General features: G+C 53.3%; 1 protein-coding gene and 1 long non-coding RNA gene across 3 annotated transcripts in view; one reads left to right on the forward strand and one right to left on the reverse strand.

Moving 5' to 3' along the window:
* Positions 1-19,695, reverse strand: part of LOC308497395 — a 30,512-nt gene extending 10,817 nt beyond the window's left edge. The window contains exons 1-6 of one of the 2 annotated variants that reach the window (XR_013993320.1): positions 18,078-19,695; positions 15,550-17,901; positions 14,798-15,233; positions 7,371-7,656; positions 6,248-6,431; positions 5,847-5,986 (exon numbers count right to left, since the gene is read on the reverse strand). This is a non-coding gene — a long non-coding RNA (uncharacterized lncRNA). Of the gene's footprint in view, positions 1-5,846; positions 5,987-6,247; positions 6,432-7,370; positions 7,657-14,797; positions 15,234-15,549; positions 17,902-18,077 lie in introns of those variants that run through there. The other variant, XR_013993319.1, reaches the window with a different exon arrangement.
* Positions 2,026-24,798, forward strand: part of MYH6 (myosin heavy chain 6) — a 49,643-nt gene continuing 26,870 nt past the window's right edge. The window contains exons 1-38 of the mRNA XM_081048042.1: positions 2,026-2,228; positions 2,518-2,661; positions 2,950-3,106; positions 3,204-3,231; positions 3,839-3,947; positions 4,024-4,116; positions 4,220-4,283; positions 4,721-4,819; positions 5,042-5,145; positions 5,798-5,936; positions 6,039-6,157; positions 6,266-6,415; positions 6,702-6,872; positions 7,456-7,765; positions 8,040-8,107; positions 8,484-8,571; positions 9,204-9,321; positions 9,467-9,590; positions 10,104-10,240; positions 10,484-10,739; positions 11,400-11,642; positions 11,829-12,005; positions 12,807-12,952; positions 14,096-14,186; positions 14,922-15,311; positions 15,544-15,670; positions 15,857-15,975; positions 16,659-16,855; positions 17,402-17,585; positions 17,765-17,930; positions 18,064-18,188; positions 18,743-19,051; positions 19,266-19,469; positions 19,576-19,701; positions 19,804-20,079; positions 20,964-21,059; positions 21,163-21,297; positions 21,899-22,042. Coding sequence (XP_080904168.1) covers positions 2,028-2,228; positions 2,518-2,661; positions 2,950-3,106; positions 3,204-3,231; positions 3,839-3,947; positions 4,024-4,116; positions 4,220-4,283; positions 4,721-4,819; positions 5,042-5,145; positions 5,798-5,936; positions 6,039-6,157; positions 6,266-6,415; positions 6,702-6,872; positions 7,456-7,765; positions 8,040-8,107; positions 8,484-8,571; positions 9,204-9,321; positions 9,467-9,590; positions 10,104-10,240; positions 10,484-10,739; positions 11,400-11,642; positions 11,829-12,005; positions 12,807-12,952; positions 14,096-14,186; positions 14,922-15,311; positions 15,544-15,670; positions 15,857-15,975; positions 16,659-16,855; positions 17,402-17,585; positions 17,765-17,930; positions 18,064-18,188; positions 18,743-19,051; positions 19,266-19,469; positions 19,576-19,701; positions 19,804-20,079; positions 20,964-21,059; positions 21,163-21,297; positions 21,899-21,916 — 5,808 coding nt within the window. The 5' untranslated portion in view covers positions 2,026-2,027 and the 3' untranslated portion in view covers positions 21,917-22,042. Of the gene's footprint in view, positions 2,229-2,517; positions 2,662-2,949; positions 3,107-3,203; positions 3,232-3,838; positions 3,948-4,023; positions 4,117-4,219; positions 4,284-4,720; positions 4,820-5,041; positions 5,146-5,797; positions 5,937-6,038; positions 6,158-6,265; positions 6,416-6,701; positions 6,873-7,455; positions 7,766-8,039; positions 8,108-8,483; positions 8,572-9,203; positions 9,322-9,466; positions 9,591-10,103; positions 10,241-10,483; positions 10,740-11,399; positions 11,643-11,828; positions 12,006-12,806; positions 12,953-14,095; positions 14,187-14,921; positions 15,312-15,543; positions 15,671-15,856; positions 15,976-16,658; positions 16,856-17,401; positions 17,586-17,764; positions 17,931-18,063; positions 18,189-18,742; positions 19,052-19,265; positions 19,470-19,575; positions 19,702-19,803; positions 20,080-20,963; positions 21,060-21,162; positions 21,298-21,898 lie in introns of the transcript that reaches the window.

Genomic DNA, 24,798 nt, shown 5'->3' on the forward strand with positions numbered 1-24,798 from the left:
AGCTAGAGGGGGGAGGGGAGCACTGTTTAGGAAAGGGGGGGAGCCTGGGGGAAATGCTTCTAGTGACAACAGCCCTTTCTAAATCCGGCTGGGGACTGGGTGCAAGTGGGGGTGGGGGTGCCCTGCTGCCCCATATATACAGCCCCTGACCAGGTCAGGCTCCACAACTCTCCAGCACTTTAGCTGTCCTGGCTGCTCTCAGGTAGGAATGCAGAGCTGGAGGCCTTCTCCTAAAATAAGGGGGCCCCAGGTTTAGGAAGGGGCTCCTCTAGGAACAGCAAGCTACCTGCAGAGCTTCATGCAGAGTAGTGGATCTGGGCACTGAGCACACATGTACCGGTCTAAACATGCATGTATGTGCCCCAGGAGAAGTGGTGGGGGCGCATGTGTTACAGGGGGATATCTGTATCTAGGTATATGGTATCAGAATGCATTAGAGGGTGTGTGTGTGTGTGTGTGTGTATGTGTGTGGTGTACACAAGCATGCATGGTCTGAATGCATGGTGAGAAAGGGTATATACCTCACTGACTAGGATATGGAAATATCAAGTGAGAGAGGTGTGTTTATAATCATGCTTAAGGACAAGCAGGTCCATTTGGGGGAGGAGGAGGGGATGAAGATGGCAGAGAAGAATTAGAAAGCGTGTGTGCTTAAAAGATAATTCTGTGAGGTCTGCAATGTGCCACTACCCATGTCCACGCACATGGAGGTATTTGTGTGGGCATCCAGAAGTCGAGACTGCTGCAGTGTGTGTACAGCCCGCAAAAGGAGCTCATGGGCACGCGGTGTGGCTGTGCCAGGTCTCTGTATACTCGACAGTGTGCAGTGACGTGAGCCTGTTTCTGCTGTACACAGGTTCGACATGTGTGTCTGTTGCTGAGGTGTAATGGCACACTGGGGTGGGGGTGTGTGCCAAGTTTTAGGAAGGAAGCAGGTCTGTGTGAGGCATGAGCAGTGTACAGCTGAGGACATGTGGAATGTGTTCGCTGTGTGATGAGTGGGTTTATGAAAGAATGCCCACAGGGTGTCCTATCTGAGAATGTCCACCAAGACTGACAATCAGGTGGGGACAGGATGGACGAGAACTGGCTTTAGAGTCATGAGACTTGGGTTCAAGTGCTGGCTCCACTGCTTACTGCTATGTGTTTTGGACAAGCAAGCCCCTTAACCTTGATTTCCTCATCTGTACAATGGGGTGAGGATGGAGTAAGAGAATGTGCATAAAAGTGCTTTGAAGGCTGTAAAGCTCTGAACAAATGTGACCTTAAAGAAGGCAAGTTTCATGAGATAAGTATAGGCAAGGGTGGGACCATCTCCTAGGAGGAAACGGGATTAGGGCTCAGAAAACTGTTAGGACTAGTGCTCAGGGGGGAAAAGGGAATAGCTTGGAAAGCAAGAGAGGACAGGACCAGAGAAGCTGACTACCACATCCCACCTGTTTTCAGGCCTGGGGGAGGGTTGGGTGGGTGCTGAAGGGCAGAGCCAGGGAGCAGCAGGGAGGGGGCCCTGACATAGCCTTCCCTCTCTCCAGATCTCTTGCAGGCTTGAGACACTTTCCTCTCATAGACATATTTGAGAAGCCAAGGTAAGGAAAGCCGAAGATGGGATGTGAGGGAATTTGGGAAGATGCGGGACTCGAGTTTCTGCCTTGCCTTGGGGGAGAATGTCTTGGCAACCTGGAGTCCTTATCTGTGACTAGTGAGGGGGCCAGGGCGGGACAGGGTTGGAGATGGATACAGTCAGCTCCCTGCTTTCACAAAAGTTTAGGGCACTCTTCCCTTTTCTAGTATAGCCCCAGGCTGAACAAAAGTTTGCCTCTCCTCTGCCCAATAGATTTGCTAGGCATCTCAGGTTCAGGGATAAGCTCAAGGAACAAGGGACTTGCAGGTGATCCCTCCTGACTCCTGAGCATAGGGCTAGGCTCTGGGGTCCCACTGAAGAGGAAAGCCCAGGAAGGAGAGCAGAGGGGAAGGAAGGTAGATGGGAGGGCAGCCAACTCCTTCTTCTGCGCATGGCAGGCGCAGTCATGGGGGATGGAGAGATGGCAGCATATGGGGCCGCTGCCCCCTTCCTACGCAAGTCAGAGAAGGAGCGGCTGGAAGCCCAGACCAGGCCTTTTGACCTCAAGAAGGATGTCTTCGTGCCTGATGACAAAGAAGAGTTCGTCAAGGCTAAGATCGTGTCTCGAGAGGGTGGCAAAGTCACTGCTGAGACCCAGAATGGCAAGGTGAGTGGCAGGGCTGCCATAAGAGGCCATCCTGACACCCCTCAGCCCTTGGGTGCAGAGTGGGATGCCAGCAGGATTCACTCACACAGACCTGAGGACAGTGCAATTTTCCCTTCCTTTGGGTAGGGAGCCACACCCTCCAAAGAGCCCTTCCTGCTCCCAATATCCAGTCTATATTCTCCGTGATCCTGGCTCCTTCTCTCCTGAACACCATTATCCTGTAACTTGCCCAACTCCTCTCCCTGCTGAGGGAGGGTTGACAGGAGGGCCTGCATGTGGGCTGTTGCAGACGGTGACCGTGAAGGAGGACCAGGTGTTGCAGCAGAACCCCCCCAAGTTCGACAAGATCGAGGACATGGCCATGCTGACCTTCCTGAACGAGCCCGCAGTGCTCTACAACCTCAAGGAGCGCTATGCGGCCTGGATGATCTACGTGAGTGTGTCACCTGGGATATGCCTCTGAATCTGGTCGCTTCCTGGTCCCTGCATATCCACCACCTGGAGACAGAGATTCTGTTCTTTGTGCCCAGGTAGTATTGTACTCTGCCCTGGTCCCTACATCATTTGGTTCAGTTTTAATACCCGGAGGCAGGCATCACTCAGATTTTGCGCACTCATAGATTTTCCGTTCTCTTCTTCCTCTGCCAGGGTCTTTTCTGACTCTGAAAACTGCCATCCCCCCTCTATCACTGGCAACTCACTGCTCCTTTTCTATCCCTAGACCTACTCAGGCCTCTTCTGTGTCACCATCAACCCCTACAAGTGGCTGCCGGTGTACAATGCTGAGGTGGTGGCCGCCTACCGGGGCAAGAAGAGGAGTGAGGCGCCGCCCCACATCTTCTCCATCTCCGACAACGCCTATCAGAACATGCTGACAGGTGAGCCGAGAGCAAGGCAGCGGATGAGGGATGGGGGGCACCAAACAAGAGCATTCTGTGTGGCTCCTGACTGTTCCTCCCCGTTTGCTCTCCACAGACAGAGAAAACCAGTCCATCCTGATCACGTGAGTATGGCTCCTACCCTACTTCCTTGCAGAATCTCCCTGATTCCAGCCCCCATCAAGGCCCCCAGTCTCTATGTACACCCCACCCATTACCCTCTCCAGCTTCACGCCAGCTCCTCTTTCTTCTCTGGTCTTTCCCCTTCCCTTCTCTTTGCTCTCCCCCTTCCCTCTCTTATTTTTATCTCTCCCATCTCCTTCACTCACTCTCCCCCAACTCATCATTTATCCTTAAGCCTGGTATCAGCGTGTCTTCTTCACCTTTTCATGTTCTTTCATCTTTCCCTTCAGAAACCTTCCCCAGTCTTCCAGCCCCACCCATTCTTATTCAAAACAGTCCAGGCCCACGTCTTCTGATTGCCTTTGACCAGCTAAGAGCAGGTTCCACCTGCCCAAATCCATCACCTTCTCGTGGCATCCTTTCTGGCTGCTATCCCTGACCCTGTGTGGGTCAGAGTACAGCTGTGTGTTTGGGATGCATTATACCTGCCAGCTCCCTGCGTCAGGGCTCCCACTGTCCATAGGACCAGGCACTCTCTCCTGATTTGAGGCTTGTTGGCTTCAAGCAGTGTTTGTGCACTGCTTAATGAGCCCCTGAATGTCCTGACAGCGGAGAATCCGGGGCTGGGAAGACGGTCAACACCAAGAGAGTCATTCAGTACTTTGCTGTTATCGCCGCCATTGGGGATCGCAGCAAGAAGGACCAGAACCCAGGCAAGGTAGGCTTGCTGTCCCTCAAGGGACCAAGCTGCAAAAAGCGAGCCCTCTAACGTGGCATCTTCCTGACCTTCACAGGGCACCCTGGAGGACCAGATCATCCAGGCCAACCCTGCCCTGGAGGCCTTCGGCAATGCCAAGACCTTACGGAATGACAACTCCTCCCGCTTCGTGAGTGGTCCCTGACCTTGGACTTGGGATTTGGGCTGGTCAAGGAATGGTATCAAATATGAGCCTTCCTTCAGCTCATCACTACATTGCTCCATCTCTCCAGGGAAAATTCATTCGAATCCATTTTGGGGCAACCGGAAAGTTGGCATCTGCTGACATAGAGACCTGTGAGTGCCATGAATCTGCTAGGGCTCAGCCTGAACTCACCCTCGTTCTAACTGTCTCGATCCCAACCTCTCTCTCCTCTCTCTCTGTCTCTTTTCTCTCTAGGTCTCTGGCTCTCAGTCTCTCTCCCTCTCTTTTTGTCTCTCTCTCTCTGTGTCTCTGTGTCTCTAGGTCTGTATACCATCTCTCTCTCAGACTTCCTATGGTCTTTCTTCATCTCTGTCTCTGCAGGTCTGTGTGTCTTTCTCTGAGACTATTTCTCTCCTCCTCGGCCTCAGTCTCCAGCTCCACCTCCGTGTTTATGTAGGAGTCTCTCGCTTTCTTTCTTCTTCTTCCTCTCCCTCTGCCTTCTGCTTGCTAGCTAATTTATGATTCATTGTCCTCTATTTCCTTGTACCTAACTTTTCTTTCTCTCTTTCTTCTCCCTTACTGTTCACAGACCTTCTGGAAAAATCCAGAGTTATTTTCCAGCTGAAATCAGAGAGAGATTATCACATTTTTTACCAAATCCTGTCTAACAAAAAGCCTGAACTGCTGGGTGAGTCAGAGCTACCAACTGAGACCAACTATCTCCATGGCAACCTGGTCCCGTCGGCTTGCGGCTGATTGTTGGCATGCTCTGGGTTTATGGCACTGCTGGATTCAGTTCTGGGGAATGTGGGGCCACGTTGAGCCCTGTCCTGTGTCATGCGCTGTGGCAGGCAGCCCCAGTGACAACCAGGGTTTATGCCACATCCTAACCACATCTTCTCCCCGCCAGACATGCTGCTGATCACCAACAACCCCTATGATTATGCATTCATCTCCCAAGGAGAGACCACTGTGGCCTCGATTGATGACTCCGAGGAGCTCATAGCCACTGATGTAAGTGTCTAAGGACTTAATCGAGAGGTGAGGGGAGTGGCAGTAAGGGGCAAATGGGGCCATTCCACTGGCCCAGGAGTGGAGCTGACATTGGCTGCCTGTTGTTCACAGTGGTATGGCCCCTCCCTTAGGGCCAGCATGTCCCTCTGACCAGGCTGTACTGAGGTATGGGTGTGATGAGACAAGGCTGGCCAATATTTGGTCAAACCAGAGAGGGCTGGAAGCCATAGGATAGAGAAGTAGACAAGCCAAGAAATAAGGCATCACCAAGGGAAGAAGGGAGGGGAGGACCTTCCGTATTTGTCCATGGAGACACCCTGGCCTGGGCAGGCTAGGTAAAGAACAGATATGGACAGGTATGGAAGGTCTAGGCAGCAAAGCAAGTGTAGGGCTTGGAAAAGGGGCAATAGTAGGAAACATGAGTGGGTAACCCAGAGGACCTCCAGAGAATAGCTGTGACCACTGACACCGGGGCTGAGGCAGCCTGCACTCAACTCTTCACTCATACGTTTGTTTTGGAGTCCCCGCTGGATATGGGAGTCTCAGAACCCACAGGAATTCAGGAGATGAGCTCTCTCTACACTGAAGAGGAAGCTCATTTGCCTGCCTTATTTCCTTTCCTATGGTCCACCAATATGGGGTCTGTCTACAGAATGCCTTTGACGTTCTGGGCTTCACTCCAGAAGAGAAGAACTCCATTTACAAGCTGACGGGAGCCATCATGCATTTTGGAAATATGAAGTTCAAACAGAAGCAGCGAGAGGAGCAGGCTGAGCCGGATGGCACTGAAGGTGGGAGTCTGGGATGATGGGGACACATGTAGTGTCACTGAGGGCCGCATCTGCAGAGGAGTCATCTCTTTAACAACTTTGTTACCTGCACTTTCCTTCCAGAGGCTGACAAGTCTGCCTACCTCATGGGGCTGAACTCAGCTGACCTACTGAAGGGGCTGTGCCACCCTCGGGTGAAAGTGGGCAATGAGTATGTCACCAAGGGGCAGAATGTCCAGCAGGTGGGTTATCTTCGGAAGATAAATGGTGGCGGGGAATGGCATGGTGCAGTGGGAGCTCTAGAATTCACCCTACCCAAACACTCTGCTTACTTGGGTCTCTCCTTCGAGGTTTCATATGCCATCGGGGCACTGGCCAAGTCAGTGTACGAGAAGATGTTCAACTGGATGGTGACGCGGATCAACGCCACCCTGGAGACCAAGCAGCCACGCCAGTACTTCATCGGAGTCCTGGACATCGCCGGCTTCGAGATCTTCGACGTGAGTGGGGAGAGCCCTGGGAGTGGGGAGAACAATCACTCACTCGTTGGCACAGGCAACAACCATTTGTTGAGTGCCAGCCATAGACTAGGCGTGGGGAATCGGTGGGGTTCAGCAGGGACAGAGGCAGTCATCATCCTGACTTCAGGGGCAGCGCTCCCTTCCTGCCCTGACCGTAGAGGGGACCAGCCACGTCCCTCGCTGGGCTGGACACAGCCCTGGGCTGACCCCCCGGCCACTCGGCCGCCGGCCTAGCTCACCGGCTCCTGCCCTCACTCCCCTGCAGTTCAACAGCTTCGAGCAGCTCTGCATCAACTTCACCAACGAGAAGCTGCAGCAGTTCTTCAACCACCACATGTTCGTGCTGGAGCAGGAGGAGTACAAGAAAGAGGGCATCGAGTGGGAGTTCATTGACTTCGGCATGGACCTGCAGGCCTGCATCGACCTCATCGAGAAGGTGCTGCTTGGCCCCACCTGAGCTTTCTACTTATACCCACATAAACTCCCCAGAAAAAATGGCAGCCCCATCCCTTCTGGGGGAAATATCTGGATAACAGAAGGATCTGAAGCCTAGTTTCCAGAGCCTTGTGTTGTCCTAGCTACTCAGGACATGGTGGCACCTGGGAGACTCAAGTTCCCAGGGACTTCAAGGTGAACACGCAAGGGAGCGCACATCCAGGATGGCCTCCCACACCAGTGTGTTTATCACCCCTGGTTTAGCCTTCCAAGGAACAGAAAGTCTGAGGGCAGGGTAGGGGATTGTAAGAGGGTGCCTATTTTTCAACCCCAACATCTCAGGGACTTGGGTGATAGAGTGGTGTGTAAAGCACCTATAGCATCCACATTCCCAGACTTTCAAAAAAGTCCCTCTGACATCAAACAAAGTCTTCCACCTGGGGAAGGCTTTAACAGGTGTCACTCAATAGATAACTGTAATCAGAACAGAGCCTGTTACCTTAATATCCAAAGGAGCATTTCCAAAAGCATCTATCTCCATTTGCATGAGGTGTGCTCAGTGATGCTCTCCCCTCTACCCTCAGCCCATGGGCATCATGTCTATCCTGGAGGAAGAGTGCATGTTCCCCAAGGCCACTGACATGACCTTCAAGGCCAAGCTGTACGACAACCACCTGGGCAAGTCCAACAACTTCCAGAAGCCACGCAATGTCAAGGGGAAGCAGGAAGCCCATTTCTCTCTGGTCCACTATGCCGGCACCGTGGACTACAACATCCTGGGATGGCTGCAGAAGAACAAAGACCCGCTGAATGAGACGGTGGTGGGCTTGTACCAGAAGTCTTCTCTCAAGCTGCTCAGCAACCTGTTTGCCAACTATGCTGGGGCTGATGCACGTAAGTGGAGACTGGGACCCAGGGGATTAAGGAGCACGGTCTGGATCTGAAGCAGGTCAATTGCTACACCCCACCGTTTCCATGTTATGCTGTGTCCAAGGGTTACAGGCTCAGTGAGATAGAATTGGGTGGAGAAGCTGAGGCCACCACAACGAAGACCCTTACCTGGAGGCCAAATGCCAGCAACGATATGAAGAGAGGCTGCGACTCTTTATCCCTCCCATAGCCTCCCCACACACCCACTTGTGCTCCTTTTTTTGACTCTTTCCCACAGCTGTTGAGAAGGGCAAAAGCAAGGGCAAGAAAGGCTCATCCTTTCAGACTGTGTCAGCTCTACACAGGGTGAGTGTGTGACACCAGTCCCAGCCCAGCATGGCTCCTGCCCTGCCTTGTTCATCCTGACTCCTCCCACTACCCCCCACCCCCACACCTCATTTCATTCATGATCCTTTCCACTCTTTGTCTTCTCATTTCTTCATCTCCATTCTCTTCTCCTTCATCTGCTGGCCTCTTTCTTTATTCAGTTCCCATCTCACCTTTCTTTTCTTTCCCTCCTGCCTTCCATTCTCTATCTCTTCCTCCACGTCTTCCCCGAGCATTCCTTCATTCTCTTTAGCTCCGTGCATTCTCTCTATCTCTTTCCCTTCCTCCTTTCTTCTCTCTTTTGTTACTTCTCTTTCATTTTCTTTACTTTTCCCTTTTGTTTCTTGACCCCCAGGAAAATCTGAACAAGCTGATGACCAACTTGCGCTGCACACACCCCCACTTCGTGCGCTGCATCATCCCCAATGAGACCAAGTCTCCTGGTGAGCCCCTGAACTCACGTTCAGACCACAGCTGGATACACACGACCCTGGAAACAGGACCTTCTAAGTCATCTCCTAACCTCTCAACGCAGTGCTTTCCAAATCACATTCTTCTCCTTCCAAGCCCCATGAGGACCCACAGCCCACCCCCACCCCAGTACCTTACATTTGGAATGTGTAACTCAGGGTAATGTGTAAGGCACTTAGAAAAACATTACCTCGCAAATGCTTAACAACCCCCAATGAGACATGTAAGGGTTGTTTATCCCTTTTTGACTGATAAGGACATCGAAGCTCAGGGGCCTGGGTTCAAGGCCTGGCTCTGTTCTGATCAGCTTAGTGACCTTGGCCAGGTCCCTTACCAATCTGGGCTTAGTTTATTCTCTAGGAAATGAGATGTATCTGCTCTGGCTACCACCAATGATAATAGGCATAAACCACATAAAATAAGAAATGTGAAATCCTTTTGGTTACTCTTAAAAGTGGGCTAGAAAAAAAATTAAGGATCATTGTTAACTGACTCACTAACTTTACCAGCTAATAAGTGGCAGAGCCAGGATCAGAACCCGGGATTTTTTGGCTCTCAGTCCAGGGCTCTCTCCACATGCTCCTCTCCCCTCCTCCCGCCACAGGGGTGATGAACAACCCCCTGGTCATGCACCAGCTGCGCTGCAACGGCGTGCTGGAGGGCATCCGCATCTGCAGGAAGGGCTTCCCAAACCGCATCCTCTATGGGGACTTCCGGCAGAGGTGGGTACAAGGCACCCCAGGGCTCAGGGAGCAGGGGAGAACCCCAGTGGCCTTTGTAGTCAGGGAAGACTGCAGGGGTCCCCGAGTTCTGAGGGCAGAGCAGATGGGTGAAGAATGTGGGTGACTCCGGGCAACTCCCTCCCAGGTATCGCATCCTGAACCCAGCAGCCATCCCCGAAGGACAGTTCATTGACAGCAGAAAAGGGACAGAGAAGCTGCTGGGCTCCCTGGACATTGACCACAACCAGTACAAGTTCGGCCACACCAAGGTGAGTCTATGGCCCCATCGGGTGGAATTGCAGGCTGTGTGGCTGTCATGCAGAGTGTCATGCGGGGTATCTCGTCCCTCTCCCCACACAAGATTGCAAGATATGGTGAGGCCAAAAAGGAACGGCAGTTATAGCAATGGCTAATGGCTAACCAGTAGCAGCTGATGGCCAACCAGTTACAGCTGATGGCCATCTACTACCCGAGCCAGGACCGTTCCATGTGAGGCCAAGAGCCTGGAAACCGCTCTCTGGGGCTCTGTCCCCACAGCAGCCATGTTGAGTGGAGCAGCTGGGAGTTTGGAAGGCAGACCCCTGATTCCTGGCTTCCTGTATCAACCCAAGTGCTGGAAGCCAGGCCTTCTTTCTGTCTTGTCTTTCACATTTCACTCCCAGGTGTAGGATGAGCAGGCGTTGGGTCCCCTGGGAGCTCAGCCAGAGTCTCCCACCCTCTTCCTGCACCCTGGATACCCTTCTCTGAGCTGTGGCCCCCTTGGCTCTTCCCCTTGCCCACAGGTGTTCTTCAAGGCGGGGCTGCTGGGGCTGCTGGAAGAGATGCGAGACGAGAAGCTGAGCCGCATTATCACCCGTATCCAGGCCCAGTCCAGGGGTGTGCTCTCCAGAATGGAGTTCAAGAAGCTGCTGGAACGCAGGTGAGAGATCTCAGGGAGGTTCCTAGTCATGAGGTACAGGCTGTTTCAAGGGCAGTGTCTGCAAAAAGCTCAATGGTTCTTCAAACAACAGGACTGGCAGGAGGGGTTCATACAGACACAGGGTGGGCCTCAGGCTCAGAGAGCAGAACAGATGAAGGAAAAGGCCATTACCTACTAGTCGGCCTCAGGACAGGAAGGAGGGAGAAGGGCACTTTCACCACCCCTCTCACTGGGCCCCTGCAGAGACTCCCTGCTGATAATCCAGTGGAACATTCGGGCCTTCATGGGAGTCAAGAACTGGCCCTGGATGAAGCTCTACTTCAAGATCAAGCCACTGCTAAAGAGTGCAGAGACAGAGAAGGAGATGGCCAACATGAAGGAGGAATTTGGGCGCCTCAAAGAGGCACTAGAGAAGTCTGAGGCTCGCCGCAAGGAGCTGGAGGAGAAGATGGTGTCCCTGCTGCAGGAGAAGAACGACCTACAGCTCCAAGTGCAGGCGGTGAGGCTCTGGACCTTTGGTGGCTCTTCCACCCTGTTTTGCCTGCATCTCCCACACACCCTGCACCTCTCCACCCAGGGGCTCACAATCTTTCCCCTCACAGGCAGAGGATTCTGGGGTTAACACTTCAAAGACCTCCAAAGAGATCCTTCAAGAGAAGGAAAGGGAAGGGGGAAAAGAACTAACTTTTAAAACACAGGCTTTCCACCTGGATTCATTCTGGATCCAAAGCTCAATAATTTCATGACCTTGGGCAAACCATGCATTGTCTTTGAATCTCAATGTCCTCATCTCTAGATAGGGAATAAAGCTGCCCCTCTCCCTAGATTATAAATATGTAAAGTTCTGGGGGCATTCGGCAAATGTAGTTCCCTCCCTTCAATGTGAGGGGGGCATTGGAGGGCCAGGAGCAGAGTGGAGGAGACCAGAGCAAGAGAGCCCGATAGAGACTTCTGGTTTCCTTCTCTCTGCTCCTGGCCCTTCAACACCCCCCTCACATTGCCCTAAAATTCTTCCCCTCCCCATCCTTCTGAGGTTCTTCTCAGCAGTAGATATCCTGGAGCTCCCCTCCTATAGTGAGGGCTGAGCCTCTCCCTCCCTCCACCTGCCACGCAAGGACTCTACCCACTGGACAGCCGGTCCTCTGTGCCTCACCCTCAGGAACAAGACAACTTAGCTGATGCAGAGGAGCGCTGCGACCAGCTGATCAAGAACAAGATCCAGCTGGAGGCCAAGGTGAAGGAGATGAACGAGAGGCTGGAGGATGAGGAGGAGATGAATGCTGAGCTCACCGCCAAGAAGCGCAAGCTGGAAGACGAGTGCTCTGAGCTCAAAAGGGACATTGATGACCTGGAGCTGACATTGGCCAAGGTGGAGAAAGAGAAGCACGCAACAGAGAACAAGGTGAGGGCAGCTACCTCTGGCTCCAGCCCAGGTCTCCTTGGGATTCCCAGACCACATTGACCTTACAAGACCAGGACTCTCAGGGGATCCTGAGAGCAGTGTGGTCCTTGGCATTAGAGATCTCCTTAGATGTCTCCAGGCTGGTGATCTTTGACCGTAATGGTGGTCGGGGTTCTTGGTTGGCAGGTGAAGAACCTGACAGAGGAGATGGCTGGGCTGGATGAGATCATCGTCAAGCTGACCAAGGAGAAGAAAGCTCTGCAAGAGGCCCACCAGCAGGCCCTGGATGACCTTCAGGCTGAGGAGGACAAGGTCAACACACTGACCAAGTCTAAGGTCAAGCTAGAGCAGCAGGTGGACGATGTAAGTAGATTGTCTTAGGGCCTAGATATACCATGTCCACCTGTGTTTTGTGTGCATGCGTGTGTGTGTGTGTGTGTGTGTGTGTTTGGAGAGTGGTGTTAGAGAGTGCTCCCTTCCCTGAAACTTTTCTGTAAGGGAGTTTGGGGATAGAAAAGGGAAAGCATGATCAAATATGTATCTCATCTCACTGATATGTTCAACAGTGGAGATGGGCTTCCTTATTTCAATTTAGGTTCTAGCTTATACATCTCTATCTTTAATCACAGGATTTAGAGGGTTATCTCATAAGAACATATGTTTCTTGGAATTTTGTGAGGCTCCTCAAAGAGGATCTTTAGACTTTTAATATTTTAGGCAGGATCTGGTCCTCAGTGATCATTGCTCCCACAGATAGTTCTTTGTGCCTCTCTGTTGAGTCACGTATCACTCTGAGTTATCATTATTGAAGTATCTGTCTCGGCCAAAGACTGAGTTTCCTTTAGGTGGAAACTTGGATTTACTCAATTTTGTGTCTACAGTGCTTAGCCTGAACCCCAGTAGGTACTTAAAGGATGCAGAATGAATGAATGCTGCTTTGGGGTTTCATCCTATAGTCATTCATTCAATCATGTATCAGCTACTGAGCATCCCTACATGCTAGGCACACTAACAGCCTCCTGGTAACACTGAGCCCACTCTGGGGAAGCTTTCCCAGGTCCTGGACATCTCCTGGGGTCCCCCAACCCTGGAGGGACTGAGCTTCCAAATCACCAAGTCAGCATGCTTAGCCTCACGGGTCATGCTGGTCCTTCTCTCCATCAGCTGGAAGGGTCCCTGGAGCAAGAAAAGAAGGTACGTATGGACCTGGAGCGAGCAAAGCGGAAGCTGGAGGGAGACCTAAAATTGACTCAGGAGAGCATCATGGACCTGGAGAACGACAAGCAGCAGCTGGATGAGCGACTGAAAAAGTAGTGTATTCCCCTCACTGTCACCTTTCCTTGTCCCTAGCCCAGCAGCCTATTCTGCCAATGGCAGTCCAAGTGACCCAAGACATCCATCCTCAGGCAACAGCCTCATGCAGCCTCAAAAAGTGGGTGCATAAAAATTTTTTAAAAAGTGGGTGCAAAACTGTGGACAAAGCCTCCAGGCTAAGGACTTTCCTCCCCCAGTCACGTACATCAGGGCCCAGCAAAGAGTCTAACTTGGACCCCTCAAGTCCTTTCTTCCTGTTGGGCACTCAAAAGGGATGGAAAATAACAACTCGCCCCCTTTATACACATGTCCCTTTAGAGACCAGTTGCCTAACATGGAGGAAGGCTCCATACAAAACCTTTCAAGAAAGTTCTTTTAGGGCGTTTACAGAGTGCAGAAGGCCACAGAGAAATGTGTCAGCTGTCACACAAGCAATGCAGGGTCTGGGCCATTTCTTTGTTCTTATAAACTTGTGGTTCTAATTCTTATTGCAAGTGCTTCCAAAATGTATAGCTCCATTTTCCAGCTTGGCAAACAGTGAACCTGCAGAACATATTTGGATAATCGAAGATATTATGGTACTTTAAGGTCAGCACTTTGAAAGGCTCTGAAGATCACCATGAGTCACACTGCCATCAGGCTGTCTGCCCAGGAGTCTTCACACTTCCCCAGGCACAATGTTTATTGAAGGAATGAATAAATATATGATCCCTTTGATCCTCAAACCATCTTTTAAAGAGGATATTTTTAGCCTCAATTTACCCAAGAGGAAACAAACCTCAAAAAGGTTAACCAAATTCAAAATAACAATGACAGAATTAAAGATCATTGGAGCTTAAAGGGGCCTTTGAAACAATCTAGTTGAACCCATTCATTTTACAGACCAAAGAAGTAGAGTCCCTTAGAGCCCAGGTCTTATCACTCCACCTACAGTGTTCTTCCCATTACACTTCCTGTTGGACTTCAATCTTTCAGCAGGTGGACCGCCCGCTGAAACCCCCCACCCCATTGGCCCTGGAAGCTTTCTTTTTCTGATGAAATCCTGCTTTCCATTTGTTTAATCATCATTTCCAACAACTGGTGGGCCCTCCTGGAACCGAAACCGCCTCCCTTGCCTCACCCTCCCTCCTTCCCCACAGGAAGGACTTTGAGCTGAATGCCCTGAATGCAAGGATTGAGGATGAGCAGGCCCTGGGAATCCAGCTGCAGAAGAAGCTAAAAGAGCTTCAGGTGAGATCTGGGATGCCCAAAGTGGGTGCTGGATTCTCTGGGGGTGGTTCTCAGCTTCTCCACCTCCCTCCTCCAGGCTGTCCTCTCCCAGCATTATAGGTGCTTGCTATGTGTCCATGAAGGGAGACACTGAGCTATCATAGTTCCCCTATGGAGCTCCTTCAGGAGGGGCTGGGTGATCTAAGGAAGGCATAGGAAGAGACCTTGAAAAGCTCACAGGTCTGGGAGGGGCACAGAAATCTTGGCTTTCTGTCTCAGCTCTCGTTTAGCCAGTGACATAGGGGTGCCCACCCCAGATCTCTGGGTCTCCCCTGTTACCCAGTAACTTTTAAGGTCCCTTCAGCCCTGACGATCTGTGACTTTGGTTCTTATTTCTAGAGCAGACACTGTTAGGTCTTTAGTTGTCTGGTCAGACAAACATGGCTCTCTCATTCTGACTTTTATTATTTTTTTGCCACTAAACTTAAAATATCCCTAGAACACTTTGTCCCTCTTCAAGAGCAACCTTCAAACTCTTTCCTTCCAGTAAAGACAATGTATAATGTTTTGGCCTAAAGGAAGGCTAACTTGGCTGTCTAAACCATCACCCACAAATCCTTTTATTTCCATACCTCCATTGGTAGAACTAAACTGACTTGCTGTTCCAGTCAAGCCAGGAGTCTTCTAGAGCCCAAGGAGGGGTCTCCCATGGAGGGTGCCAGGCCCTGGGTCTGAGCCCTTTGTGTCCGGGTTCAGGCTCGCATTGAGGAGCTAGAGGAGGAGCTGGAGGCCGAGCGCACCGCCCGCGCCAAGGTGGAGAAGCTGCGCTCAGACCTGTCCCGGGAGCTGGAGGAGATCAGTGAGCGGCTGGAAGAGGCCGGCGGGGCCACGTCTGTGCAGATTGAGATGAACAAGAAGCGGGAGGCCGAGTTCCAGAAGATGAGGCGGGACCTGGAGGAGGCCACCCTGCAGCACGAGGCCACGGCCGCGGCCCTGCGCAAGAAGCATGCTGACAGTGTGGCTGAGCTGGGCGAGCAGATCGACAACCTGCAGCGTGTGAAGCAGAAGCTGGAGAAGGAGAAGAGCGAGTTCAAGCTGGAGCTGGATGATGTCACCTCCAACATGGAGCAGATCATCAAGGCCAAGGTGGTCCTGTGCTCAGTCTCTCCCTTCCTCCCATTCCCTCTACCCACTTTCAACATCTGCCCATGTCGCCTCTCTTCTTTGATGGTTCAGTTTCCCACTTTCTTTCTTCTACCCAGTTCTCTGATCCTCTCCTTCCTTCCATGCCTTCCCTCTTCCTTCTCCTTTAATAGCACCCCTTAAAACCCTTTCAGTGACCCCTACAACCATTGTATGACTCTCCTTCCTCTCTCAGGCTAACCTGGAGAAGATGTGCCGGACCCTGGAAGACCAGATGAATGAGCATCGTTGCAAAGCTGAGGAGACCCAGCGTTCTGTCAATGACCTCACCAGCCAGCGGGCCAAGCTTCAAACTGAGAATGGTGAGCCCCGGCCCAGCCTCCCCTGACTTTCTGAATCAACCCAGCCTTGGGTAGAGACACACACACATACACACACACACATACAAACACACCTCCAGACAATGGGGCCCAAGGGTTAGGAGAGGGTTTCGGGGGAGAGAGGAGTGCCTGGCCTTCAAGAGTTGAGTGTGTCTTGCTCCTGTTCAGGTGAGCTGTCCCGACAGCTGGATGAGAAGGAGGCGCTGATCTCCCAGCTGACCCGAGGCAAGCTCACTTATACCCAGCAGCTGGAGGATCTCAAGAGGCAGCTGGAGGAGGAGGTTAAGGTGAGGCCTAGACTGAGGTCCCTTAGCCCACCCCAAGGAACATAGCAGCTGGCGTTTCATCCACATCATTTCCTTGAGGCTCACTAGCCATACATTATTCTCCCAGAATTCCAAAAGGAATAATAGCCTAGACCCCCCACATGTCTCTTAAGTCTATACCACCAGGCTGAGCCCTTTCTGTTGCCATCCCTGGAGGGGACAGGGGTGGCATGAGCTAAGGGTGCCTGTGGGCCCTGGGTTAGCAATCTGAAACTAGAGAAAGAAACTCACTGGAGCCTCTTTTTAGCATTTTGAGGGGCTCATGAAAAAGAAAAGACTATGACTTTTAAAAAAGGTCAGGGCTCAAATCCTAATCTGCCTCTTAGAGCTTGGTGATGTTGGGGAAATCACCTAACCTCTGTGAGCCTCTGTCTCCTCCCCTCAAAATGGGGGTGAGGATGGTAATACCTGCTGCAGTGAGGAGCATAGGAGCGATGGGCATAAAGTGTTTCATAAATAGTGCGGTGCTATATGGGCATTCTTTCTTACTGGTACTCAGCAGACCATTCCAGGTCTACTGGGGGTTTAGAGACAGGTGAGTCTTGGCAGGGAGGTGCTGTTGAAAATAGGGTGAAAACACAGGAAAGGGCTGGGGTTGCATTATGGAGAAAGCTGAGCCCACCTCCTGGTGCCCACATCCCCAGGCGAAGAACGCCCTGGCCCACGCACTACAGTCGGCCAGGCATGACTGTGACCTGCTGCGGGAGCAGTATGAGGAGGAGACAGAGGCCAAGGCTGAGCTGCAGCGGGTCCTGTCCAAGGCCAACTCAGAGGTGGCCCAGTGGAGGACCAAGTACGAGACGGACGCCATCCAGCGGACTGAGGAGCTCGAGGAGGCCAAGTGAGTCGCCAGTGCCCTCTGGCTGAGGGCCTTTTACAGGCAGGACGCAGCCCGGTCCCCAGTCCTCGGTCCCTTGTAGATTCATGACACGAAATAGAGCTCAGCTACGCTATGACAACACAGAAGACCCTGCCCTGGCCCCACCTCCTTCTCCTCTCAGGGAAGCTTTTTGCTCGCGTTATGTTTCTTATCCAAATATAAGACGAACAAAAGGTTTGTCTGAGGGCAGAATGCTCCCCTCTGGGGCAGGGTGCTGTGGCAGGAGGAACTGGGGTGGGCTGTAGAAGCCCATGCTCCCTCCATGTCTGCAGCCTAAAGGCTGGCCCAGGCTCAGAGGCTTGCCACCCAGAAGGCCCTCCTGGGTGCTGTGGGTCTGCACACCCTGCCATCCAGACCCTCCGCCTGCCAGTTCTCGGCCACTTAGGGCCCAGGCTTCTCCCACAAGGCTTCTGAGTTTTCAAGGATTGTTTTCCAGAAGACTCATGTTGTTTCCCCTTGTCCAAATCCACACCCTTCATCCTCCCCACTCCCACCTCCCCCCGGCAGGAAGAAGCTGGCCCAGCGGCTACAGGAGGCTGAGGAGGCCGTGGAGGCCGTCAATGCCAAGTGCTCATCGCTAGAGAAGACCAAGCACAGGCTGCAGAACGAGATTGAGGACCTCATGGTGGACGTGGAGCGCTCCAATGCAGCCGCTGCGGCTCTGGACAAGAAGCAGAGGAACTTCGACAAGGTGGCCCCTGGTGGGGGACACAGCCAGGGGGCAGAGCAGGGGGACTGGCATCAGTGTGGGGCCAGGGACACCGTCCTTGGAGGCGGGGAGGGGGCTGAGCCCAGGGGAAGGGCCTGGACAGCCCTGGAGGTGGGGGTGGGGCTGCGGCTGCGCAGTGAGCCCTAACCCTGTTCCCACAGATCCTGGCCGAGTGGAAGCAGAAGTATGAGGAGTCGCAGTCAGAGCTGGAGTCCTCGCAGAAGGAGGCGCGCTCCCTCAGCACCGAGCTCTTCAAGCTCAAGAACGCCTACGAGGAGTCCCTGGAGCATCTGGAGACCTTCAAGCGGGAGAACAAGAACCTTCAGGGTGCGCGGGGGGCCTGAAGCCGGGAGGGGTGGGGAGAGTGCCCACTCGTGGTGCCACACAGGGGTTCCAAGAAGCATGCCCTCCCCTAATGGACCATGGCAGCCCCCAACTGAGTCACCCGGCCCCTCCACAGAGGAGATCACTGACCTGACTGAGCAGTTGGGTTCCAGTGGAAAGAGTATACATGAGCTGGAGAAGATCCGCAAGCAGCTGGAGGCGGAGAAGCTGGAGCTGCAGTCAGCGCTGGAGGAGGCTGAGGTGTGTGTTTTGCGGGGAGGTGGAGGGGGAAGGTGAGCTCTGGGCTGTGGTCCCTATTCTCATCTCCCTTTTGTCTGGTTTGTTCACTGATCCACTCTCTTAGCCTAGAACAGTGCCTGGCACATAGTGGGCACTCAACAAATATTGTGGAATGAATGAACAATTCGCTCAATTCCCTCCACACAAATGTTTTCCCTATTACATTTTAGACAAGATTTCCTGTTTCCACACTCTTCCCCTTTCCACCTCAGCCTTCCTCTTTAGGTTTTTTGCATTCTGTGCCTGATTGCCTGTTTCCTTGGCAACACCTTTCTCTTCATTTTCCTCTTTGTCTTCATTGCTCGCTCTCCTCTTTGAGGGCCTGAATCACCTTCTATGAGGCCTATTTCTTTTTAATTCTCTTTTGTTCTTCCTCCTTCTGATTCTTTGAGTGAACCACTTACACCACTGTCAAACTCACTTGGTGTCCACAATTCATGGACAGACCCCCTACCCCTGCCTGGTGCCCCACTCTCTGCCTCAGACCCTCTCTCCCTGCCCTCTGCCCCCACTAGGCCTCCCTGGAGCACGAGGAGGGCAAGATCCTCCGGGCCCAGCTGGAGTTCAACCAGATCAAGGCAGAGATTGAGCGGAAGCTGGCTGAGAAGGACGAGGAGATGGAGCAGGCCAAGCGCAACCATCTGCGGGTGGTGGACTCGCTGCAGACCTCCCTGGACGCAGAGACGCGCAGCCGCAACGAGGCCCTGAGGGTGAAGAAGAAGATGGAGGGTGACCTCAACGAGATGGAGATCCAGCTCAGCCATGCCAACCGCGTGGCCGCCGAGGCCCAGAAGCAAGTCAAGAGCCTCCAGAGCTTGCTCAAGGTACATGGAGCCTCTTGGATACAGGAAGGCAGCTCCCCAGACAGGGCACGTCTTCCACGTGGCCAAGTTGGCCAATGGTGTCCCATCACAGCTCCAGATCCCTCCTGCCCCGGGGCCGTTGCAGCGACAGCCCGTGGGCGCCTCCTGAGCCACTGTGGTGGGCTTCCCGCCGGCATCCTCTTCCATCCCTCATGGCCGTCCTCCTGACGCACAGGACACCCAGATCCAGCTGGACGACGCGGTGCGGGCCAACGATGATCTGAAGGAGAACATCGCCATCGTGGAGCGGCGCAACAACCTGCTGCAGGCCGAGCTGGAGGAGCTGCGGGCCGTGGTGGAGCAGACGGAGCGGTCTCGGAAGCTGGCCGAGCAGGAGCTGATTGAGACCAGCGAGCGCGTGCAGCTGCTGCACTCCCAGGTGAGCGGCTCCCCTGGCTGTTCCTGGGGGGAAGCACCAGCTGGAAGGAGCCACTGGCTGAGATTTGGGAGCCACTCATGGATGCTCTGCCCTCCCCGGTCCTCAGAACACCAGCCTCATCAACCAGAAGAAAAAGATGGACGCAGACCTGTCCCAGCTGCAGTCAGAAGTGGAGGAGGCAGTGCAGGAGTGCAGGAACGCCGAGGAGAAGGCCAAGAAGGCCATCACGGATGTGAGTTCCCCTGCTCCACCTTCCTACTCCGGGGTCTCCTTGCCAGGCAGTGAGTGTGTGAGGACTGAGCCAGACCATACGTCACCTCTCTCCTCTCCGCAGGCCGCCATGATGGCGGAGGAGCTGAAGAAGGAGCAGGACACCAGCGCCCACCTGGAGCGCATGAAGAAGAACATGGAGCAGACCATTAAGGACCTGCAGCACCGGCTGGACGAGGCTGAGCAGATCGCCCTCAAGGGTGGCAAGAAGCAGCTGCAGAAGCTGGAGGCCCGGGTGCGGGAGCTGGAGAATGAGCTGGAGGCCGAGCAGAAGCGCAACGCTGAGTCAATCAAGGGCATGAGGAAGAGTGAGCGTCGCATCAAGGAGCTCACCTACCAGGTGTGGGCCCTGCGGCTGCTCTGGGGCTGGGCCTTCTGCACCAAGGCCTGAAGCCAGGGTGACAGCCACCCAAACGGAATGAAGTGTTCTCTGTGAGCCTCTTCCAGTATAAGGGGTGGGAGTGCAACCCCTGGATGCCCATTTCCACATCGCCAAGCCCTGTCCTATCCTGATTGTCCCCTGGCTCAGAGGTCAGTCTCTGAGCCTCCTGGCTGAGAGTGTCCTCTCAGCATTTAACCTCAGCCTGTCCCCTGGTGACACACAGAGAGCTCCAGACAGAACTCACCCTGCACAGGTTATCAGAAAGCAACTACGTAGCCAAGCTTTGACCTGGTGACATCTCCACCAAAATACACCAAAAGTATATCAAAGCCATTCAAACAAATCTCATAACTTTCCAGTTTCACCAGAAGGTGTAGACGTTAGCTCTACGGTGTTTTCTAGAATCATGTTGTCAATTAGATTTTGTATGTGTTCTAATCAATAAAGTCACCGTCCCTGTATGCACACTCGTTCTTAACCTCAGTCGAGTCTGTGTCATTTCCCTGCAGCCCAGCAGATCCCATTACAACATGGGATTTGTCCTTCATGGGGCTCCAGGATCCTGAAGGGCCTGCTTTCCAGGACAGTGCACACAGAATTTTGTGCACAATTTCAGGAGACCCATCAGCTCCCTAGACCCTTTTCTGATATAAAACATTAAAAACATTCATACTTTTTTTGGAGGGGGTAAAAAATTATCAGGAGAGCACAAGTGTTTGATGAAGATCAGAAAGTATAATAGAATTGGGTCCGGTTGTTACATTCAGAATAAAGACAAGTGAGGGGAGGGGCATGCTTCCTACAACTGTGTGGTCCTCACTCCTGACCACCCTTGACCTCAGACAGAGGAAGACAGGAAGAACCTGCTGCGGCTACAGGACCTGGTGGACAAGCTGCAGCTGAAGGTCAAGGCCTACAAGCGCCAGGCCGAGGAAGCCGTGAGTGACCCTGCTGGGCACTGAGCCTGGTGCTCTAGGCTGGGAGGCTGAGCGGCCCAGGCTCCCTCTCACCTCATTCTCTCACCCCTCTGACCCCCCGCAGGAGGAGCAGGCCAACACCAACCTGTCCAAGTTCCGCAAGGTGCAGCATGAGCTGGATGAGGCAGAGGAGCGGGCGGACATCGCTGAGTCACAGGTCAACAAGCTGCGAGCCAAGAGCCGCGACATTGGCACCAAGGTGGGTTCCTCACCTCTACTCCCAGGACTCTTTAGTTGCCCCATAGCAGTGATCCCCCCGACATCAGTGCCCTTTGGACAGAGCACCCTATACGAGGGACGCCTCTTCTCCATTCATCCTCTACAACTGAACCACAGGCCCTAGAGGGTGAGCTGATTCAGTCCTCTGTGATTTCTAAGGTTCTTCCAGCTTTCACGTACAATGATTTTGTGAACCCCAGCCCTAGGGTGGTCAGCAACACTAGAAGAACCCATTTTATATACACGTAGTATGTCCCAATTTCCCGCAATCTCTAGTCTCCAGTTCTCGCCACCTAGTTTTGGCCTACAACCTTGTAACACAAACCTAAAATGGACATCCCAGAGGACCACTTGTCCTCAACCGGATAGCTGCCCTCTGACTGACCCCAGAGCCCTACACTCCAGAACTTACCCTCTACACTGATCCCTAGGACACATCTCGCACCACCATGGGGGCCCCTGTCAGGCCACACAGCAGTCCCCCACCCCACCATGTGCCCCATCTCCCCTGTTTTCTGTGCCCATCCCTGACCAACACCCAACTATCCGGAGCTACATTAGACTTTGTTTCCTTTCAAAAGGGCTTGAATGAAGAGTAGCTTTGCCACGTCTTCTTGATCTGCCTATCCCTGAGGGAGCCGAGGGAGCTCCCAGTCCTGGAGCCTATCGAGCAGCCCTTTTGGAGCAAGCAGAATAAAGCAATTTTGCTCGATGTGAGAGCCTGCCCTGGACTCTTTTTCACTGCCTGCCAGCCACAGGAACACGGGGACATGGACACAGGGGAAGGGGCACAGGGGTGAGGGGAGGTGGGACTCCAAAGGAGGAAGGGCAGCGTGCTACACTGTCTGTGCTCCCCTTCACCTCCTCCTCAGCCGCAGACACCTCTTCTCCCAGCCCTCTCCCTGGCCCAGAGACGCTCAGTGCTAAAGGAGATTTAGGGAAACTTGAAGGATTACCTAGAGCACAGAGCACATCTGTTATAGACATATACCCCAGCTCTTATCAGTGCTACTCCCACCACCACCAAACAACACTGGGACTGGACCATGGGGAGGAGGGTTAGTGTGTAGGGGTGCTCTCTGAGGTGTGATGCACTTTGGCAGTGGGGAAATGACCCCAAGCCCTGGTCCAAGGCAGGTCTTTGAGAGGGTACAAGGATTTGCAGCTGCAGCCCACTGTCCTTCCAGCCACAGCCACCACTGTCTCCAACCACCCCCAGAGGCCAGTGCCCCTCTCTCCACCAAACCAAGAGACATGTACCCTCAGCCCACCTTCATCTCCTCTCCTTTCTTCTTCCTCGGTTCTTCCCACTGTTAACTTCTGTCTGGGCTTCCTGGAAAATGGGGGATCTTTGGCTCATTGATAGCAGGCCATCTAAAAAGGAGGCAGCAGACAGAGGAGGGACTGGGGAGAGTCACATGTGAGCATGACTCTGGGGAAGTGAAGGAGGGAAAGGGTCACTGGAGGGCTGGGAAGAAGGAGCAAGCCCCGACCAGCTAAATAAGCCTAGCCCCCCTTGAGTCATGGCCAAACCTGGGCTGCTTAGCAAAGGCCTGAGACTGTGTGCCATAGAGGGCAGGGGCCTGGGAGGCAATGGGACTCCTGAAGCCCTGGTTCAGCCCTGGACTGAATCTCCTCCACCCCACCACACACAGCCACTCCTAGCCAAGTTCCCGCTCCGTCCCCCACTCTGAGCTCTGAGCTCCAAATGTAGCAGCCACACTGAGGGTCTGTCCCAGCAAGAAGGGATACCAGCATTAGAAAACAGGAGCTTAAGGGAGAAGGAAGAGAAGGAAGAAGGAAGGAAGAAGGAAACACCTGAGGAGTGTGGCAGTGGAGAGAGAGGGAGGGAGCTCAAGAAACTAGGGGACGGGGCAGGGGGGGGCAGAGAAACCAACAAAGAGAAAAGATCCACAGGCCGTTCCACCTTTCCCCTCACACCCTTCTCCATTCTCCCACACAAGGACCACACCTCTTCTTAGGAAGGACTTGGAGAATAATAAGGAGAACAGTAGAGAAAAGAGAGGGACACACTTGAAAAGGGAGGTGCAAGGGACACCAGCGAATCTAAGCTCCCAGAGCAGAAGACAGAGCAGAAGATCTGGATGGTGAGAGAATGGCAGGAGCCAGTGGGTGTGAGAGAGTAAGGGCAGCTAAGTCACAAGAGAGGAGGGTGCTGAGAGGGGATGGAAGAGGAGAAAGGGAAGGCGAGTCTTGGATAGAGGAGCTGGAAGAGTTGAGGGGAGCAATCCTGGAAAGAATACTGGGTCAGCTTCAGAGGCAAGGAAATACAGGAAAACGAAGAACAATGAGATTAGAGAGGCCCCTAGACCAAGATATGGAGGCAGACATGAGACAGGCAGAGGGAAGCAGAGGTCAGGCTTAGAGAGCCAGAGACTCATGGAAATGTTGGCATGTCAGACCCTGAGATGGGCAGAACCATGGCGCCAGGGAGAATCAGAGGCTAGGTCCTACTTTGAGAAAGGGAATCAGGCAGAGGGAAAGGGAAGGCAAACACAGAGACAGACAGAGAAATACATGGAACCAGGCAAAGAGAGCCGACCTGGTGCCAAGGAAGCTGGCTCTGCCTCCTTGTCACCTCACCTGTAGCAGGAGTCCCCATCCCGTGCCCTTGCACTCCAGGACTCCCAGCAGAATGAGGAGCTGCTTTGGAAGGCAGCTGAGAGAGGATGGAGAGCAGGTTAGGATGTGAGAGCCAGGGGAATGGAGGGGCCTAGGAAAGGAAGAGGAGGGCAAACCAGATCAGAAAGGGGGCAGAGCCCTGGAACCAAGTTAGCCCTTTTCCTCCTCCTCTTTCCATAGGGGACAGCGGGAACTGCCTGCCACCCCCCCTCACCCCCACTCCACTTACACTGAGTCTGGCCTGCTCAGAACACAGGGTTCTCTGAGGACAAAGCCTAGTCTTTGTCACCTGGACCTGACCCAGCCTGACCTGGTGTTCTCGGCCCCTTATCGTGTCCCCAAGCAATAGGAACCAAGCAGTGACGCACTGGGCCATGGGCTAACCCCCAACTTGCACACTGGGGCCTCAAGTGACCTAGAGCTGGGGACAGGTGGCCTGTATCCCATGGGGGTAACCATTTGACATTTGCACCTGCGGGAGATGGGGTGGACTCAGGTCCCCCCAAGGACACTGGGTACAGGGTATGAGTCCTCTGGAGACAGATGTATATTCTTGAGTCCAATAATGGGGCAGCGGAAGGTCCTAGGGAGTTGGAGACCTTGGGGGAGAAGCCACATATTTGATGAAAAGCTCTCTTATTCTGAGAAGCTGACCCCTGTCTGTCCTACCCACCTCCATACTCTAGAGCTATATTGAGAAGTGACAGTAGATAGGATAGGAGGGGTAACTGGGGGAATGTTCCTGGGTGTGAGGGTGTTGGGGGAAAGCCAGAGCAGGGGAGTCTGGCTTTGTTTCCTGAACACAATGTCCACTTAGTCATAACAGGCACGGCTGCTG

The sequence above is a fragment of the Rhinolophus hipposideros genome (assembly GCF_964194185.1).
Source record: "Rhinolophus hipposideros genome assembly, chromosome: 5".
Taxonomy (NCBI): Eukaryota; Metazoa; Chordata; class Mammalia; order Chiroptera; family Rhinolophidae; genus Rhinolophus; species Rhinolophus hipposideros.